Source organism: Lotus japonicus, chromosome 1, assembly GCF_012489685.1.
Source record: "Lotus japonicus ecotype B-129 chromosome 1, LjGifu_v1.2".
Lineage (NCBI taxonomy): Eukaryota > Viridiplantae > Streptophyta > Magnoliopsida > Fabales > Fabaceae > Lotus > Lotus japonicus.
In genome coordinates this window covers 114,932,121-114,951,731 of record NC_080041.1, presented here as the reverse complement: position 1 = coordinate 114,951,731, position 19,611 = coordinate 114,932,121, and the positions used below count along the sequence as shown (strand labels likewise).

Below are 19,611 nucleotides of genomic sequence, written 5' to 3'. Positions count from 1 at the left end.
CTTGCACCACCAAGTTGTGTATAAAGTGTTTAGATCAACTCACACAAAATTTTCTAGTTTATAAAGAAGTTTCAGGTTCCGGTCATGACAATTACATGCAGTTGCATTAAATACTTGATAGAAAGAGTTTTATGGCTTAAATAGTTCTGTTTGACTCGAATATGATTGGTTCCATAAAGGATGGTTCATGGTTGTGGTTTTTAAAAAAGAAATGTCTATTCATGCCACACTCTACTGCCAACAACTGTTGTCGAGTTGTGAGCAATTTTCAATTTCTCATTCAGGTTCCTAAATAAGACCCTGTTTGTCTTTCACTGAACTTTACTCTTAATTACAAGGGGGTGCATCAGCATTAGCTTAAGTGAGAAAAGAAGTAGCAAGATTAGAGAAGAAGGGAGGGGCGGTAATGGCAGAAAGGTACTTTTACAAGGACTTACTTCCTTTTGGGGCCATGGTGACCATGGAAGTCATCAACGTTGCCTTGAATACTCTCTTCAAAGCAGCTAGCATGAGAGGGATGAGCTATCATGTCTTTGTTGTTTATTCTTATGCTGTTGCTGCTATTTTACTCCTTCCTGCACCTTTCATCTCCAGAAGGTTAAGATTTCAGAATTATTCAATCTTCAATTGGGGACATTTAGATAGAATGGCAACATCTTATTCAATGCATGTTTTGAGATTCTTCTACAATTGATTCTAATAAGACAGAATTAATTGCGGAGAGAAACTTCTGTAGGCTTCTTCTGATACCAGAATTAATTCTGAGAAAATAGAAGCCGGTCGCTCTTAGGCAGTTACAATTGATTATTTTTCTCATGTTGCTATACTTTTTCTTTGCAGATCAAGAGTGCTTCCTCCTCTCAGTTTCTCAGTAATGTGCAAAATTGGTCTGCTTGGGCTGATTGGGTACCCAATTTTTTATAATTTTGATACAAAGGAATCACAGCATATGGGTCTTTTTTATTTTGATTATTGTGGGTGTTCATATTTAATTTTATATTGATTATTGATCTTAATTGCAGGTGCACATCTCAGATTGTGGGCTACACAGGCATCAGTTACAGTTCTCCCACTCTCTCCTCCGCAATAAGCAATTTGGTGCCAGCTTTTACCTTTTTGTTTGCCGTCATTTTCAGGTTCCTCCACTTTTTATAATGTTGCCAATATATAATGTATGCATTGTTTATGGAAGTCAATTTATAGTGATATAGATAAATATCACTATGAATTGATATAGATTTTTTGAAATGATGAATTGATATAGATAAATATCTCATGAAAGGTAAATTGTTGATCCCCAGAGCATCTTACCCCTTTGTACAAACTTGAAACAAAAAAATAATTCTTGTAACTTTTCTATTTTTGAAATTATAAAAAGACATTCCAATATTTTTGAAGAGAATTTTTTTAAAATTATTTTGATGACTTGATAGAAAGCACATGTAATCCTTAATAAAGTACCATGCGTTTATTTTTCTTATTTTGAAAAATAACTTAAAATAAACTTAAATACGATTTTTATTTCAATCAGAATTTTAAAATTCTTAAAAACCTATACAAATTTTTTAATAAATTTTTATTTCAAAAATATATTTAAAACTTTATGAAAAGATCTTTATAAATTAATCATATCATTGATTAAAGAAAATTAAGTATTAATTAATGAAATTAATAATTTTTAATTCAGTTACTATTAAAGAAAGTGTGGTTACTTTGGGTGGATTAGGTTATCATGGACCTTTTTAAGAGTAAATGAAGTGTTATACCATGCATATATATCACAATTCACAAATTATGGAATCATAAAAATTTTAAGGCTTAATTACAACTTTGGTCCCCGACGGTTACCAATGCCACGATTTTGGTCCCTACCTAATTTAATTACATGGATGGTCCCCGACGTTGTAGGCAGTGTGCAACATTAGTCCTACTGTTTATTTCTTAATGGAGGAGACTTACGTGGACGTCTAGTTGGAGAGAAAAAGGAGATCTGGGGAGAGAGGAAAGCACGTGAGTATCACGTGAACCTTATATGAACCCATAATACCCAAATCTGAAACCCTAGGGATCTAAATCGCGTTACCTTCTTCGTTCCAGGGAGGTCAGGGGTTTGGGTATAATGAGTTCAGATAAGGGTCACGTGATACTCACGTGCTTCCCTCTCTCCTCATACCTCCTTTCTCTCTCCAACTGGACGTCCACGTAAGCCTCCTCCATTAAGAAATAAACAGTAGGACTAACGTTGCACATGACCTACAACGTCGGGGGCCATCCATGTAATTAAATTAGGCGGGGGACCAAAATTGTGGCATTGGTAAACGTCGGGGATCAAAATTGCAATTAAGCCAAATTTTAATGGTTAATTTTGTACTCAATGATTATAGTTGTGCACTTTACTCTCTAAGGTGGCATCCATATTGTAATTCTATCCTTATTTTGTTTTTCTCTTGATCTATTAAAGGATGGAAAAGGTGGCTATAAAATCTTCAAGTACTCAAGCCAAAGTCTTGGGCACCATAGTATCAATAACAGGGGCATTTATAGTGACTCTCTACAAAGGGCCACCAATCATCATTCTTCAAAGATCACTTTCACTTAATCAACCAACAAATAACATTCTTAGATCAGTGGATCGAAATTGGGCCATTGGTGGCCTTCTATTGACAGTAGAGTACACACTGGTTCCACTTTGGTACATAGTACAGGTACAATTTTTTTTTTATTGCTATAGGGAGCTTCAATGCATAATTTATTCTGAAGTCAAAATCAATTATGGTAAAGAAGTAGCTTTTGGATTTCATATTCGAATATATGAAATAGAAGTTGATACAAACATGATATTAATTCTCAAAACAGTTTTCTAATTCCAAAGTTATTCATTCAACAGGTGCAAATCATGAAGGAGTACCCTAATGAACTAACTGTGGTCTTCTTTTACAACTTATGTGTAAGCACAATGGCTGCAGTTGTAGGTGTGATTACTGAGACAAAGGCAAGTGTTTGGAAAATAGGGCTAAATACAGCATTGGCTTCCATCCTCTGCTCGGTAAGATTCATGCTTAAATTAATACAGAACTTCAAGACACATTTACTTAGAAGTTAAGACTTGTATCTTTTAATCAGAATTGACTCTATACCATTTCATCACGAAACCAAACATGCTAGTAGATAGCATATGACAATTATTTTAAAGTAATTAACCTTGTGATGGTGCATTTCACATTTTTAGGGAATTTTTGGATCAATCTTGAACCTTGCAGTTCACACACACATGCTGCATTTGAAGGGGGCAGTCTATGTAGCTATGTTCAAGCCACTCTCAATTGCCATAGCTGTTGTCTTGGGAGTCATGTTCCTTGGTGATACTCTCCATCTTGGAAGGTATTAGTTATAGACAATGATCCCGTCAGCTATGGATTAAAGGACACTTATTGGAACTTATCAAATAATGCTCTTTGGTCCGCATCCAAATGGGTCAAATATTCTATTATCAATTTTCCTTAAATAAGGTGAAAAACATGTTCATGCATAAATGCTTTCTAACCAAAATTGCTATTGAAATATAACTGATAGCTATGGGATATGTAATGAGTGAAACAACAATGCATGACATTTTCATTCTGAAAGAAATACTTCAATCTCATAAATCATTGATTTCTATGGAACTGCAACAGGTTTAATTTTTTATACTACATTTGATTTTGATGCATGCCAGTTCTACTCAATTGCTTTATCATCTGAGATTTTTCACTTTAAATTAAATAGCTTTATTCATATCACCTCAAGAGCTCCAAACAGTTATTCACTATGCAATTTAATGATTTAGTTTGTTCTGTTGCATTCACTTATTTAAAAATCATATTCTTCGTACATTTTGCAGTGTAATTGGAGCAACAGTAATATCAATTGGGTTTTATACTGTAATGTGGGGAAAAGCAACAGAAGAAGTGGATGATGTCCCTAGGCAGGAACCACCAACTACAGAGAATGCTCCTCTCTTGCAAAGCTATAAAACTAAGTGGTCAGAAAAGACAATGGATGGAACTGTATAAAAGATAAATAAAACTTCTCAAAACTTGTGTTGCCAACTGCAGAGTAGCTACAACTGTTAGAAACAATTCAAGGGAATAACCAATTTCTCTGTCTCTTGTAAGTTGTAACACGTTTTAGAAAGCTTCTTGGGAAGATTCTGGCAAGAAAAATGCATATTGCAAAAAACCAAAGCTTATGATATTCAGAATGAGAGAGTGAGTAAATTGAGCAAACATAAGTTCTTGATATAAGAACTGGGGATATATCAGGGTAACAAGTAGAAGCAACCCCACAATGTCAGTTGGAAATTTAATATTTCCAGGTTCAAACCATAAATAAACCAGACTCAAACACCAATTAACAAACTAGAATTTACTTGAGAGTGAACAGAGAAAAGAGAAAGTGAATTCAATCTGTTACTTTGTAAAAGTACTTCTCAGGTATTTATACAATTGGTAAAGTAAAGTAAGTACTGTAACTAACATCTAAAAATCACTGTTAGTTACTAATCCCCTAACTGACTCAGCATACTAGCTAAACAACTCAAACTATTTGCAATTTACAAGTGTATTACCAATCTATCCGATTCACTAGAACTCTGAAATTATATTTTAGTAATGAAAGTATATAAAAGTTCCTACATGTAACATAATTGTTCATGCATTCATGTCATACACTGCAAGCATAATTAGCCAAACAAAGTAGATATCATTGAATCTATCAGTTAAATAAAGTCAACTTACATACAAACTACAGTGATTCCAGCCGATTCCCATATCAACAACACGCAAACCAACGTTACATTTTCAAAACTAAGAACTAGCCTAAACTTCCATGTTGAAGATTGGTAAGAGAACCACCTGCTCTTGATTTCACCAGTGAACCAGAATTTAGAAAAAAGGACCAAGTTAATTGTTTCTAAATAAATTAATAGAAGGGCATGTCTGATAGGGATATTGAACATAGTACCCAGGCAAAGAGTTTAACCTAAAACTGTCTGCCTAAGTTTTACTTCTCTTGCTAAGAACAAAACTTTTTGGAAGACTTTCAACATCTAATTCGTCTTCAGAAGAACTAGGGCTAGAAGAGGAATCAGAAAAGGGCAGTTTTCTTTTGAGCAATCCAAATGCAGGAGTGTATTTTTTGTGGACTTGTCCGGACAAACTTTGAGGCTCATGCTTAATTGTAATTCCAGAAAGGGTCTTCTTTCCATGCAATTGTTGTGACGTGCATCCAGCATCATCATCATCATCATCACTATCAACTAGGTTTATTATCTCAACACCATTCTCCAATATCACCATTCTGCCAGCTGGTACAAAAGAGAGATGTTCAGCTAACAAAACATTATAATTGCCAACATAATACTTCAAGCAAAAGCTTGGAAATTTGAGAATTGTAGATTCTGAAATCCAAATCAAATGTTGCTAGTTGCCTCAACATTGCATGGAAAACAAGCCTCTAGATCCGCAAGTAATTAATGATATTTGCTTTCATTAAATTTGAAATTTCAGATAATACACACAGCAGGGGTATATTGTAATCTTGTGTATGAAGGAAAAACAAAATGAGTTTCTTCTCTGCTTTTTTTAGTTTTTTTCTGTTGTTCTAATGGAAACAAAATTATATCAAGGGAAAAGGAAGAGATTACAACAGAGGTAATTAGCAGTTTTCTGAGAGAACAAAAACATAGAAGAAATCAAAAGAAAACCTATAGATTTATAAGTTAAATTTAGGGCCCTCAAATCTGAATAGAATATTCAAAACCAGGATTCTCCGACTTAAAACATGAGCTGAACATTAAAGGGAGACAATAAGAACAACGTCTTGTTTGAAACTTTGACCTACAATGTGGATCAATTTTAGACAGCCTTACCGTGCATAATGCATTTGAGAGTAGATAACTTAGGCTATTCCCCGAATTTTAAAGTTTGCAGTGTAAACTTAATCATTTACACTTCAAACTTGTGGTGAACTTAATCTGATATTTTCGTTTAAAATAAAATAAAAATTGGATGATATGATAAGAATCACAAACCAACTATTTCCACAACTCAAGCTATTAAGTGAAGACACAAATGGTGCCCCTTCAAATAAAAGCTCTTTGAGTTCGAATTGTGGACAATACACAACTCACTTGTTCTGATAATTTTTCATCAGAAGAAAGGCAGTGGGGATCAAACTCTTGATCAATCATTTATAGAGGTACCAGCACTGTGTTAAGAACTAATTATTCCAAAAACTTACACCTTGCCTTAATTATAGTTAAACATTGCTCTTAACCATAGGCACTACCTACACCTTGCCTTAATTATAGTTAAACATTGCTCTTAACCATAGGCACTACCTACACCTTGCCTTAATTAAGCATATATGAGGCCTAGAACTCTGACCAGAGTGCATTTATCCGATCACTTCTATCTAATTCACTATTTAATTATTCATAAAGAAACATTCAAAACATGCATATATTTATAGCTATAAGAGATGCATAAAGAATTTTCATACCTGGTGCACCTCTAGCATCCTTGGAACCTTTGCTTGAGGGTGGAGCAGCGACACCACCAAGAGAGTGGTGAATATCTTCATTTCTTTTCATAGTACCCCCAGTGTCATTCCCAAACTCATAGTCACCAATGTCCTCCTCATCATTGACTCCAAAACCAGCCCTGAGACCAGCTGGAGAATCCCCCTCAACATTTCCACCACCAGCATCTGCACTCATCAGAATCCTTGTATCTTCCTCCAACCTCGCAACCCGTTCATTCATCTCCCCAAATTTCCTCTTCAAAGACTCAACCAGCTCCTCAGCCTCACACTTCTCATCCGCCAATTTGCGGTTCTCAGCCTTGAGCTCCTCCACGGTTGCCAAATCTTTCTTCCTTGCTTCCTCCAATTCACCGTTTTTCCTCCTAAGAGCAACCAAATCTTTGTGAGCATTAACCTTCTCTTCCTTCAACACACTGGCCCTGATCCTAATCTCATCTAAAGCCTTACTATCATCAATCCATTTTTTCTTCAGCTCACAATTCTCATGCTCTAACTCATCATTCTTTTTCCTCAGTTCTCTACTGCTATCCCTATCATCCACCCATTTTTTCTGCATCTCTTTCAGCTCACAATTCTCACCCTCTAACTCAGCAATAGTATTCCTATCATCCATCCATTTTTTCTTCATCACTTTCAGCTCACTATTCTCACCCTCTAACTCAGCATTCTTTTTCCTCATCTCAGCAATACTATTCTTATCATCAATCCATTTTTTCTTCAGCTCACAATTCTCACGCTCTAACTCAGCATTCTGTTTCTTCAGTTCTGCACTGCTATTCCTATCATCCACCCATTTTTTCTCCATCTCTTTCAGCTCACTAATCTCACCCTCCAACTCAGCATTCTTTTTCCTCATCTCAGCAATACTAATATTCCATTTTTTCTCCATCTCTTTCAGCTCAAAATTCTCACCCTCGAACTCAGCATTCATTTTCCTCATCTTAGCAATACTATTCCTATCATCCACCCATTTTTTCTCCATCTCCTTCATCAAATAATTCTCACAAACTAACTCAACATTCTTTTTCTTCATCTCTTTCAATTCAAGCTCCAACTCAGCATTCGTCTTCCTCAAACCTCCAACACCAGCTTTCTTCAAATTCTCCAACAGCTTCTCATAAATCTCCTTACTCTTCTTCCCTCTCTCACACTCTTCCTCTTTCTCTCTCAACTCTGCCTCAGCATGCATCCTTCCCAACCTCTCAAACTCCATCTTCTCCCGCAATGGCATCACCTCCGCGTATCTACTCTCCAGAACCTCTTCCACTGCATCAAAATCCTCCGTCTGAAATGCACTGCGCAACACGGCAACCAGCTCGGAAATGCTCATGTCCTTCAGGTTTGTAGGCATGGTTGAAGCGTACGCGGGTGGGGACGATGACCCAGGTTCGGATTTCGGTACCCGGTCCATGGAAACCCGGAAAGGTTCAAACTTTTGAGACAGAGACGAAGAACAGAGTGGGTTCAATTCAACAATGTCCAATGGTGGCAGTGAAGTGAGAGAGAGAGAGTTGTGAAGAAGAAGACGAACAAAATGGCATTACCAAACGACGCCGCATTGGACGGAAGTACTTCAAGTAGTCAAACGTGAGATGCATGTTTCATGCTGAGAAACAGCTTTGCTATTTTGTTTTGTCTGTCCACACTCTAGAAAGTAGAAAGATAGTACTTCTTTTTTTATTTTTAATATTTGAGATTAATGGATTATAAATTTCACTTAATTTAAAAATATTATTTATCTCAAAATGGTTGGTTAAGTGGTAAGAGTTATTTGACATTTTTTATAAGCCATGAAAAGTATCTTGAAATGAAGTACAAGGAGTACTTCAACCCAATACAACAAGAGTATGAGATAGCATAGTTAACAACAACAATTGATCCTTCTAAATCAAATACACTCACTAACTTCTTGGAGGAAAGACTATAAAAAATTGTCTCGTTAAAACTTTACCAGGAAAAACTCATTGGAAAAATCTGGTGAAGGAAAAAGAGCTACGGGACATATGAGTTGAGTAAGAGAGGTTTATTGATCCATCTCTGGAGAGTACAATTTATGTCTCAAATGTACCAAAAAAATATTATTTGTGCATATGAAATTATGATTTAACTGAAGTTTTTCCTTGGATCATTTACACAAACCCTTCCTTATTACTAAGGGAAGGTTGGTTCAAGTGATACATGTTTAATTCTATTTAAGTAAGGTCTCGGTTCGAGACTTGTGGATGGAAAAAAACCCGCTATGAGAATTAGCCCCACCATAATGTGAATGTTTCTCATTCGAACGTTAAAAAAACACTTCCTTATTGTATTTAGATGTAGGTACTTATAACACTTCCATTATTGTATTTAGATTTAGATTCCACAAATATAAAATGCTCAAGTACTTTTTAATGTTTCATAAATACAGAAATTGATTCAGCCACTTCACTTCACTTCAAAATCTCTGCTTTTCAATACTCTGCAACAATAGGCAACCCAACACAGTTGGAACATCACTCACCACACTCACCACACTCACAGTCACAGCAAAGCTCGATCCAACAGTGCGTTAGAACACAAGAAAATGCGCACCGATGGGATCTTAGGAAACAGAGATAACTCAACAAAATGGTTGAAGACAAGGGAACGATGGCTCGTTGTACTGGGCGTCATCCTTCACGCTATCTACATGCTCAGCATCTTCGACATATACTTCAAAACCCCCATTGTCCGCGGCGTCGATCCCGTCACGCCTCGTTTCACTGCTCCCGCCAAACGCCTCGTGCTTCTCGTCGGTACGTCATGCACACCACCTGTTTGATGTTATGTTTCTGTGAATTTGGCTTCATGTTTGTAAAATGTGTTGTGTTTTTATTCAATTTTGATTTGATATGGTTGAGGTTTTAATGCAGCTGATGGATTGCGCGCGGACAAGTTCTTTGAGCCGGACGCGCAAGGGAATTACAGAGCACCGTTTTTAAGGAGAGTAATGAAGACGCAGGGTCGTTGGGGAGTTTCTCATGCTCGCCCTCCCACCGAGTCGAGGCCTGGACATGTTGCCATTATTGCTGGTTTTTATGAAGATCCTAGTGCAGTTACAAAAGGTTGCTGTTATTCTCTTCCTTTATGGAATATTAGTTTTAAGAGGATAATTGAAATAGCTTAACTTAGTGTTTTTTTCTATCTCAAATAAAATTCTCTGATTTGACATTTTTTTTATTAAAATGCATGGAGTAAAATGGTAGACTGTCATGACTTTTTATGCAGTAAAATGCAAGAGACTTATACAATATTTCTTTTGATTCTTGGCTTGGCTGGATAGCACTGCCTTGTGTCAACTAAAAGATACATTTGTTTTGGGTTCGCTGCAGGGTGGAAGGCTAATCCTGTTGAGTTTGATTCGGTGTTTAACAGAAGCCGGCATACAATTTCTTTTGGAAGTCCTGATATAGTTCCAATTTTCTGTGGTGCCTTGCCGCATAGCACCTGGGATACGTATCCGCATGAGTTCGAGGACTTTGCAACTGGTGTGACTGCAGTTTTTTCAATATGCACTGTTTCATTTATGACAATCTTTTTCTCCCTACAATTTTTCCTTTATCCTTCTTGTTAGATATTTTAGAGATCCCATGCCCCGCATGATAGTATGCTAGGTGGAAAAGTAAAATATTGACCATGTTAAATTCTCAATCCTCAATTTCATGTATCAATCAATTCAGGACTCTTAAATTCTTAATGCAGATGCATCATTCCTGGACATGTGGTCTCTTGATAAATTTCAGAGCCTTCTTAATCGGTCCAGTGAAGACCCAAAGTTAAAGGAGCTACTGCAGCAGGATAACCTTGTTGTATTCCTGCACCTGCTTGGATGTGACTCTAATGGCCATGCACATAGGCCCTTTTCGTCCATCTATCTCAATAATGTTAAGGTTGTTGACCATGTAGCTGAAAGTGTTTATAATCTTCTTGAAGATTATTACAAGGATAATCGTACAGCATACATTTTTACAGCAGATCATGGAATGAGTGACAAAGGTTGCAATACTTTTTTATTTTATTTTTATCATACCTATGACTAGACACTCTCTTACTTCATGTCATAACTTAAAATGTTAATTCCCCTATAGAAGTTGAAACGTGTCTGGTAAAATTTTCCTTTTGAGTTTAAAAGAGACTTTCAATTAAAAAATGCCTAAACAGTTTCTCCGTATTCACTTATCTATGTGTTGAGATATGTATAATGTGATTATATGTACTTTAATTCATTTTGTATACATTTGTATTGTAAAAAGCCCTACTTTGTAGGATATTAAATTTAGGATGATCCTTTCCCTCTCAACCACTAGGTCAAAGATGTTTGATGTATCAATAAAATATTCACTTTCTCTAATCTCAAGTCTATTGATTTATACTTCTCACTTTTTTTATCACTCTGTATAATAATCCAAGGTACCTCAATTCTTCAAATAGCGGTATGTACACATTCGAATTTTCACCTGTAAGCCAATGCTTGTGCTTGTGCACATCTAGTTGAACGTACATTATATGCTAGATTATTGAAGCTTTGCTCCTAGGACCTAGAGTTAGTCTTTGCCTTAGACATAGAAGAATTTTCAATTTCCAAGTACTTCAGTTGTTCTTTTGTCTGTATTATACTTATTTGTTCGCTGTATTGAAATTAAAATAGTTTTAAAGTAATAATTTTGTGTATTTATTTGTTTATTTATTTTATTTCTATTCACAGGGAGCCATGGAGATGGGCATCCTTCAAATACTGATACTCCCCTTGTTGCTTGGGGAGCTGGTGTTAAATATCCAAGGCCAATATCTAGCAGCAACCATTCTGATTGTGGTTTTAGGTTTGTTGATGACCATGTGCATGACGCTCCAACACCAATTGAATGGGGCTTGCATGGAATAGAAAGGGTGGATGTCAATCAGGCTGATATTGCACCACTGATGGTTGTAAAATTTATCTTTCACTGAGGATTTCTGCTCAAAGCGTGATGAATGTCTCTCCATTTTCCTTAGATTTTGATATACTTCATTCAATTTTCTGACAGTCTACACTACTCGGTTTACCATGTCCCGTTAATTCAGTTGGAAGTCTACCCATAGATTACATTAACATGACCAAGGTAGCCTTTGATTCTGATTTATAAAAGCTTGTTGTTCATTTTAGTGAACAGTAGTTTAATGTGCTTTTGTTCGCTACTCTCATTGGTATATATTGTCATTTTTATGGATTGTCTTGTCCTACTGGTGGTAAAAAGTGTAAAGGCTATCTACATGCTGAAGACTATATATTTGCAGATGATCTGACTCTGATTAAGATTTAATTTATATTTTCTTCCAGGATGAAGAAGTTGAAGCTGTTCTATCCAATACAAAAGAAATTCTGAACCAGTTTCTTCGCAAATCATGTATCCTTCGCCTATGTTGACTTATCATTGATGATATGTACTGATTGTTCCTTAGTTTCAGCATGACATCTTCCACCATGGTTTCAAACTTTAACTGATATAAAGTAATTTTTCCTCTCAAGCAAAAATATGCTGAAGGGACCTCTAACGATAAAATACAAATATTTTCGGAGCCAATTCATGAGTAAAATGTTATGTAAGAAAGTAACAAAGAAAAAGACAGACAATGTAGAAGTAAAATGAATTGAAGAACTCCTTACTGATGTTGGTTTCATTGACAACTTTAGACATTAAACAGTCGTACTCTTTATACTTCAAACCTTTCAAACCGCTATCTCATTATTCTTCAATTTTGGACAAAATTGAGAGTCTGATATTGGCTAGAGATTATGATGCTGCAATGGAGCTATCCCAAAATCTCAGAAGTTTGGCATTGCAAGGACTTCACTATTTTCAGACTTACGACTGGCTGATGCTCATGTCTGTAATTACCCTTGGGTATGTTGGTTGGATGATCTACCTTGTTCTTCATGTGCTGCAGTCTTACACTTCACTGCCAAGAAATATTTTTGGAATGGAGCAATCAGTTCAGAGAAATAGCCATGGAAAAGTAATGTTTTTGTAAGCTTAGCTTTTCCTAAATGGTATTTTTTAGCCTTTTTTGAACTGTATATTGCTTTGAGATGAAGAAAATAAAGAAATTTTGATGGAGATACACAAGACATGGAACATGGAAACTCAGTAGATTGAAATTCTTACCTGAAATTTATCGATTCTTATTGGTTTCATATAATTATCAGCTCTTTTTCCTTTGATGATTATCAATTAAATAATTAAATAAGTATGTATCTTATCTTCTTTTGCAGATATATCTATATGGATGTTTGGTGACGGGAATGCTTTGTTTGCTATTATTGCTAGAACGCTCTCCTCCTCTCTACCATGCATACATGATAATGACATCATTTTTATGGGTTCAAATAATTAGTGAATACCAGTTTATAAAAGCATTATGGAAACACATATCTGGAAGAAGAATGAACTATATCATTAAGCTGCTAGCGATCACTGCTGTCTCAGTTTTCATTCTTGAGTTCCTGGTATGAATGGTTATCATAATATTCTCTAACCTAGTAAGGTTCAACTCATCTGATGAAGAATATTTGGTTTGCCTTACAGGTTAACAGCTTCACTGAGAGGAAGCTCTATACTTTGCTTTTTTTAATTGCTGGGGCCACAGCTTCATTTTATCTTTTTAAGTCTATTCCCTGGAGATCTGGTATACCGATATATGTTTGCATTGCATGTTGGTTTTTGTCCCTTTTCACACTGATGCCGGCAGAAATTCCAGACAATAATCAATTAGTGTAAGTCGCTTCCACCACTGAATATATAATTAGTACAACATAAACAAGGCCAAAGTTTAATGTAAGAAAATGGTAGATCAACAACCTTCTGATTGAAAATAGTTTTAGGATGCCAAAGTTTCTCATGTTGATGTTTTCTCTTTATTTTAATCTGTTTGTTGCTCATCTGACAATTCTGAATCCAAAAAGTGTTCAACATTCCAAATTATCATGTTTGCAGGGTTAGTAGTGGGGCTGTTATTATCATTATAGGAATAGCTGCAAGGTGGTTAGATTTACATGCTGGCAGAAGTAAGTATTGGCTAAGCATATGCAATTGTGAGTTGAGAAGTCCCAAATATTCATCTCTATTTTACGTACAGGTAACTATAATGATTTTTCTACCATTGTGTTTGAAAGCTTAGCTAATACATGAAAAATTCACTGTTTACTATTTCTTGTTTATCACTAGGCTCTTTTGGTTGCTTTATCTTCAGTCATGGTGTATTTATCAACTTCTCACAGAACTGAAAAGCAAGAGTTGCTTGCATTGCATCAGTTGGTAAATTGGTCTGTTGCTGGTATAGTTTTGACTTTTAATTCTTGTCCCTTTGCTTGAATTTCTTAGTCCTATTCAGACACTTTTACCAAATTGTACGCTGTTCTATTATAGTTGCCTTGATCTTTCTCAGAATACACAACTTTTTACCTGCCATTTTTTCTCTTTCTTGTCAATCTATATGTGGTATGGATGGCAATGGTTGCGATTATGTGTGATTATGTGTGATTATTTTTAGTTGATGTTGTGTATATTTGTATTATGGGAAGTTATACATAATTATAGGACACTCGGATGATATCTTTGAGATAAAGGATGATTCTGAATTTCTTGTGCATGAAGCATTCAAATTTAAGATTCAATCTTGGTTGATATTGACAACCTATTTTTCTAGGTATGTCCATGGTACTCCCACTGTTTTCCGAAAATAGCCTCTTATCCCGGCTGACTTCCATATTTCTTGGCTTTGCGCCTCCATTCCTTCTTCTCTCCATCGGGTATTATCTCTTTGACCAAACTTCTTTCAGACGTTCTTTGAATATATTCTTGATGTAATGATGCATATGTTTTTACCATTTCATTTTTGAAACATTTGCAGATATGAAGCTTTATTCTATGCTGCCTTTGCTCTTGTACTTATGGCTTGGATACTCTTTGAAAATACACTTCTCAACTTTAATTTTATGACTAAGTCATCAGGTTCCATTAAAAATGTTACAAATCATCTCATCCCTGGATCTGATAACAGATCTTTGCAGCTATCTGATGTGAGAATCGCATTGAGCTTTGTAAGTTTTTTCTTTTCTGTCTTATTTCCTTCAAATCTTGATTAAATTTGAGCAGCCCTTTTGAGTGAAGTATACTAGAGGAACTCCTTTTGAGATTTTATGAAATTACACAACCATTCTTAAGCAAAAAATTACACTGCCCTTGTTAACGCCTTTTGATTGATAGAGTCTCTAAAATGGGAAGGAATATTCAGCTTAACCCAACAATTAACAATGGTTTTCTTTTAATAGCTTTGCGACTTGTAATAGGCCTTCTTATGGAATCAGGATAATTCATCTCCTATTGTTACTTGTAACTGCCGGTAACAATAATGAAATGCAGACAACAATATTTCTGGTTACTTAAAAGGAAGATATTCATATTATAATGGTCCGGCAGCTTTGTTGAAATCTCTATGTTGCTCTCCGAATCTATTGGAAATCTTGATTGTTAAAATGTGCATGACGTTTGTTTGTTTCTTTTGGCCATGGCGTTTGTATTTAACATATAAATGTTTCACTCAGAAAGCCACATGGGCCTTAGGATAAGGATATGATCAGGGAAATGCAAAGATGTCTGGTTGCTGAAGTACAGAATATGTAACAGATTTGAATTGAAATAATCAAATATTTAAGATGTTTTCACAAGTAGTATAATGGAGCATATGACTGTTTAATGAACTAGATTTCATTTAGCTGATATACAAATAGTATTTGTCAAGATTCAGGGCCAACTGAAGCATGTAGATTATGCTCAATGTAAATTAAGTACGCTTTTCACAAGTGATATTTTTTGTTTTTTTGACATTAACACTCTTTTGTATCATGCAGATGGTTTTATTCAACATTGCCTTTTTTGGAACTGGAAATTTTGCAAGTATTGCTAGTTTTGAGATTTCATCTGTCTATCGGTTCATTACTATCTTTAGCGTAAGTGAAAATTAAACTCCTTTCAATTTCCAACTTACCTATCTTTAATAAGCTTTTGAACTGATATATTTCCTACCAATTGCAGCCATTTCTGATGGCGGCGCTACTGATCTTCAAGTTATTTATACCCTTCATACTTGTAATGTAAGTATTTGCAACTGTTCCACAAGATTACTTCTTTGAGACTAGAATTTCAAAAATTGATTGAAAAAGTCATTTTCTTGCTGACGATGCATCCCAACTAAATGATTTGTGATCATATTGACTTCTTAGGCTGTCGATTTTCATATGATTGCGTGTCACCAGTATTGTTTTTAAAAAATTGGCAACAATTTTTCCCTAGGGATTCATTCACTTAAGCACTGATTGACTGTTGTCAGATCATTCGATATGTGTTGCACATTGTATGTCTTGAATATATCTGGTTTTTGTATTTAATCATATAGAATATAACTTCATAGATCTTATCACAATTATTTCCTAGTTATTGGAGAAAATAATATTTCATCAGTATAATCTGTAGATGCCAAATTTATTAGAAATGTTTCTCTGGTGTAATCTGTAGATTCCAAATTACATATTTCACAAATAATACTTGTAATCTGAATATTTTATTGATACACTCTTTGATATGTGATCTACAAATAAATGAGTTTAGCTCTTCTAAAGTAAAGGAGTCTCTTTAGAAAGTAAAAAATCATCACAGTCATTGACTGAGAAACTAATGGTTGATATTCAAAGTTCACCATAGTTTGCTATGCATGTGCAACAATAAGATCACAATCTCAACCGTTAATTGCCCAATGAGTGGCCGTGGTGACTTACTCTACCCAATTATGTTACTCTCTCACTTTATAGTAGCTTAATTCCAAATACATTTAGATACAAGGGTGTAATGGTAAAGGAAAGGATCATTCGAAATCTTGAAGATATGATCCTAATATCTTATAATTGGAAACCTTTTGTTCTGGGAATGAACATTGAGGATAGGGATAGTACCTAGAGAGTGGAAAATTGTGCTAGAGAGAATGAGAATGAGAGAGAGAATGCTGAATTTCATGTGTTATTTTGTCAAATGAGCAAAAAGTCCCTTACAATTAACATCTACCTCCTATTTATAGGGCTTGGGTACTACCCATTGGGCCAATTGGGCCTCCGCGATTGAGGCCCAATTTAAGGCCAGGTTCCCGCCCTTGGGCGGGCTAAACCCTGGGCGTCGCTCCTCTAGGGGCTCGCCCAGTCCACTTTCCTATAATGCAAATATACACAAAATCAAATACAATCAAATCCCTTATAATCATATTACTCATAATCTCAACAAGTTTTAACATTTTCTTGAGCTTGTTTCTTACTGACTTATTATTTACCGTAACAACTATGGTTCTGTATCTTCTGTTCAATTGTTCATTTTATATTTATTTGCAATGGACTGAACTGCAGATGTGCATTCAGTGCAATAACCAAACTGAACCAAGTTCCAAGGATGGGATGCTATTTTCTTGTTATATTGTTCTCAGACGTAATGACTGTTCACTTCTTCTTCCTGGTATATACTCACCCTATTCTTTATAATTTTATTTAGTTTCAATAGTCTTCATTAAACTCTTTTATGTTCTCACAGTTCTTGATTTTTCATATTGTAAATATATTTGCCTTCACTTAATTATAGTAAATGCATGAGATCAATTGGTCAGCATAATAGAACAGTAAAATATCCCCTAGAAGTTACAATTGCTTTTCTTTTATTGCCGTCAACTTCAGTTCTTTCTTGTGTTAGTTTTCTGTTTTATTGGTTTCCTAGCACCACAGTTGTTGATAAATGTGAATATATAATTATAATTCAAGGTATGGCTAATGAAATAAGCTGTGCCTTTTTGTAATTTTCTTTCACTTTATATTTATTATTATAATATATGAAAAATAAGGTTACTGTTTGAAAGAGAGACAGAACAAGAGATAACAGGTAGAGAGAGATTGAGAAACCTTAAAGGCCATTGTTGGATATGATAGGACATAAAGCGTCGTAGCCGACCTCACCTAGTAGTGGAGAAAGACTTGGGTTATTAGAAATATTTCATATCTAATGTGAGGATCTGCAAACTTTTACTTATCCATCAAATATAAGGATTTCAGTTATATACAACATGTCTTTCTGAGCTAGTTTGCTACTACTGGAAATTAAATTACTTTCAAGGCAAAATGATTGTGGTTTTAACTGCAATTGGATACTCATATTTTTCCATTTGCTAATTTTAATGCCTCAGGGTATATATTTGAAGGCTAGTACCCTAATACTGAAATTTATGGTTGGCAGGTTCGGAATACAGGAAGTTGGATGGAAATTGGAAATAGTATCAGTCATTTTGGTATCATGAGTGCCCAAGTTGTTTTTGTTCTCTTACTCTTTGCCCTCACAAATACATACACAAAAGACATCCACTGTAATTCCGCAGTACCGTCTGCACGAAAGGCAAATTAGGTTTCACCAAAGTGAGATAGATGGTTCAGAATGAGCTGCATTATCATTATTGAAGTGACTCTGCGTCTCTGAACATTCTTGGCGGTGGCTTTGAAGCTAACTTTTTAATTTTGCTTCTGACATTATGAACCTGTGCTCACTGACCTTCATACTACAGGTGCTTAGATTTTGGCATGTTAACAAATTTTCAATATTAGCATCATCCCCAACTGAAGAATTCAAGATAGACATTGAGGGACAGTGATGTGGAAGGCAGATAAAAGCAATCGGACATACCGGTGTCAAAATAGGCTGACCCAATGGGGCATCACCGACATATGAATTATGAACTTTCATATAAGAATTTTTCTTTGTATACTGCATTTGAGTTGTACACAGGGGAGCAGAGAGAAATTGCAGATCTTCCTCACACCTGTTTCACCTGTCCTAAGAACAACTGAAAATGTAACTTTTGTTTAATGTTTGTTTGCAGCAGTTCATCTACCTTGTCCTCTACGGTGCCCACTAGGGTGGGGAATTATCAAACTGGTCCACCCATGGACCAGTCTTTTTCACCGTGGATATATATTATTTTATTCCTGTGGTCCAGATTTGCAACCGTTCACGTGCCTTACAGGTTATCTCCATGTTTGTGAGATTATTTTCCAAAATTGCAAAGAAACCCCCCAAAGGAAATAACCCTTGTTTCTCTCTATGATGCACGTGATGTCACATGATGGCACGTGTAGATGAAACCACCCACCACCGCACCACCGCATCTGATCTCCATTTCTCCATTTCTGTTCACGATTTGTCTGCATGTCATCTCATCTCCATTTCAGTTATGAAACGCTACTAAAGCGGATTCGACGAAATTGGTCCATTTTGTTGATTTACAACAGTGCTTCATAGATGGCAACGGCGGCACAATGGAGACGTATGAGAAGCATGACAAACCCGACCCAACCTTGATGGTGGTATTTTAGAATGGGTGCACGACGATGAGGGTGCATATCGGGTTTAATCCTTAAACCCGACCCAACCTGTAAGACCCATTCCAGGATTTCTTTTATTATGAATTGGGAATGGGCCAGCTCCAGGCCCAATGGCCGGCCCCCATGTCCATGACGAAGAAAATTTTGGTTTAAAGAAATTTAGTTATTTCCGTTCAAAAAAAAGAATTTTAGTTATTTAGGTGTATTATATTTACCTTATATTTGTTATTGACCAAAAAAAAGGTATATTATATTTGTTTAAATAAGGGATATTATTATTTAAATAATATAATACAAGATTAAGGTTGAAACAATCACTTTATCTACTTCTCTTAGGTTATTCCTAACTGGAGTTTCGTTCAAAGAATCAATTAACCTACTTCTCGTAGGTTACTCCTGACTGGACTGTCACTTGTTTCGTTCAAAGAATCACTTAACCTTCTTCTCTTAGGTTATTCCGAACTTAACCTTTAATTGGTTTAAGTCAAAGAATCACTTAACCTACTTCTCTTAGGTTATTCCGACCTGGACTGTCACTTATTTAATTCAAAGAATCACTTAATCTACTTCTC

The 19,611-nt window shown here is 35.5% G+C and overlaps 3 protein-coding genes across 5 annotated transcripts; 2 read left to right on the top strand and 1 right to left on the bottom strand.

Moving 5' to 3' along the window:
• The first annotated feature begins 111 nt into the window (after positions 1-111).
• On the top strand, positions 112-4,223 carry LOC130729517 (WAT1-related protein At3g28050-like). 2 transcript variants are annotated; one of them, XR_009016030.1, is made up of 7 exons: positions 112-597; positions 841-906; positions 1,023-1,136; positions 2,462-2,705; positions 2,888-3,046; positions 3,230-3,509; positions 3,881-4,005. XR_009016030.1 is itself a non-coding variant. In XM_057581292.1 (7 exons), exons 1-7 carry the CDS (start codon positions 407-409, stop codon positions 4,050-4,052), a joined length of 1,098 nt encoding a protein of 365 aa, XP_057437275.1. In that variant the 5' UTR covers positions 121-406; the 3' UTR covers positions 4,053-4,223. The 2 variants fall into 2 exon arrangements, 1 of the variants encoding a protein (XP_057437275.1); XM_057581292.1 differs by having other exon boundaries at positions 121-597; positions 3,230-3,381; positions 3,881-4,223.
• A 497-nt stretch (positions 4,224-4,720) lies between these two features.
• On the bottom strand, positions 4,721-8,168 carry LOC130729516 (golgin IMH1-like). The gene is made up of 2 exons (XM_057581291.1): positions 6,541-8,168; positions 4,721-5,344 (listed from the first exon to the last, which is right to left on the bottom strand). The coding sequence occupies exons 1-2, from the start codon at positions 7,991-7,993 to the stop codon at positions 5,034-5,036; spliced, it is 1,764 nt and encodes a 587-aa protein (XP_057437274.1). The 5' UTR covers positions 7,994-8,168; the 3' UTR covers positions 4,721-5,033.
• Positions 8,169-8,977: 809 nt separating this feature from the next.
• On the top strand, positions 8,978-18,653 carry LOC130729515 (GPI ethanolamine phosphate transferase 1). 2 transcript variants are annotated; one of them, XM_057581289.1, is made up of 18 exons: positions 8,978-9,356; positions 9,474-9,665; positions 9,933-10,088; positions 10,303-10,596; positions 11,306-11,523; positions 11,625-11,699; positions 11,918-11,984; positions 12,272-12,594; positions 12,851-13,084; positions 13,164-13,351; positions 13,572-13,713; positions 13,803-13,911; positions 14,284-14,386; positions 14,488-14,677; positions 15,488-15,586; positions 15,672-15,730; positions 17,027-17,132; positions 17,901-18,653. In XM_057581289.1, the coding sequence occupies exons 1-18, from the start codon at positions 9,146-9,148 to the stop codon at positions 18,063-18,065; spliced, it is 2,931 nt and encodes a 976-aa protein (XP_057437272.1). In that variant the 5' UTR covers positions 8,978-9,145; the 3' UTR covers positions 18,066-18,653. The 2 variants fall into 2 exon arrangements, with proteins under 2 accessions (XP_057437272.1, XP_057437273.1); XM_057581290.1 differs by lacking the exon at positions 8,978-9,356 and having other exon boundaries at positions 9,582-9,655; positions 9,976-10,088.
• The last annotated feature ends 958 nt before the right edge of the window (positions 18,654-19,611 follow it).

Excerpts from the sequence above, each read along its gene's own strand:
- LOC130729517 (XM_057581292.1), top strand. The coding sequence starts at position 407 with ATGGCAGAAAGGTACTTTTACAAGGACTTACTTCCTTTTGGGGCCATG. Across the intron at positions 907-1,022 it reads GGTCTGCTTGGGCTGATTGG|GTGCACATCTCAGATTGTGG; the intron begins GTACCCAATTTT and ends TCTTAATTGCAG. Across the intron at positions 3,382-3,880 it reads GATACTCTCCATCTTGGAAG|TGTAATTGGAGCAACAGTAA; the intron begins GTATTAGTTATA and ends TACATTTTGCAG.
- LOC130729516 (XM_057581291.1), bottom strand. The coding sequence starts at position 7,993 with ATGGACCGGGTACCGAAATCCGAACCTGGGTCATCGTCCCCACCCGCG. Across the intron at positions 5,345-6,540 it reads GGATGCTAGAGGTGCACCAG|CTGGCAGAATGGTGATATTG; the intron begins GTATGAAAATTC and ends CTTTTGTACCAG.
- LOC130729515 (XM_057581289.1), top strand. The coding sequence starts at position 9,146 with ATGCGCACCGATGGGATCTTAGGAAACAGAGATAACTCAACAAAATGG. Across the intron at positions 9,357-9,473 it reads ACGCCTCGTGCTTCTCGTCG|CTGATGGATTGCGCGCGGAC; the intron begins GTACGTCATGCA and ends GTTTTAATGCAG. Across the intron at positions 9,666-9,932 it reads TCCTAGTGCAGTTACAAAAG|GGTGGAAGGCTAATCCTGTT; the intron begins GTTGCTGTTATT and ends GGTTCGCTGCAG.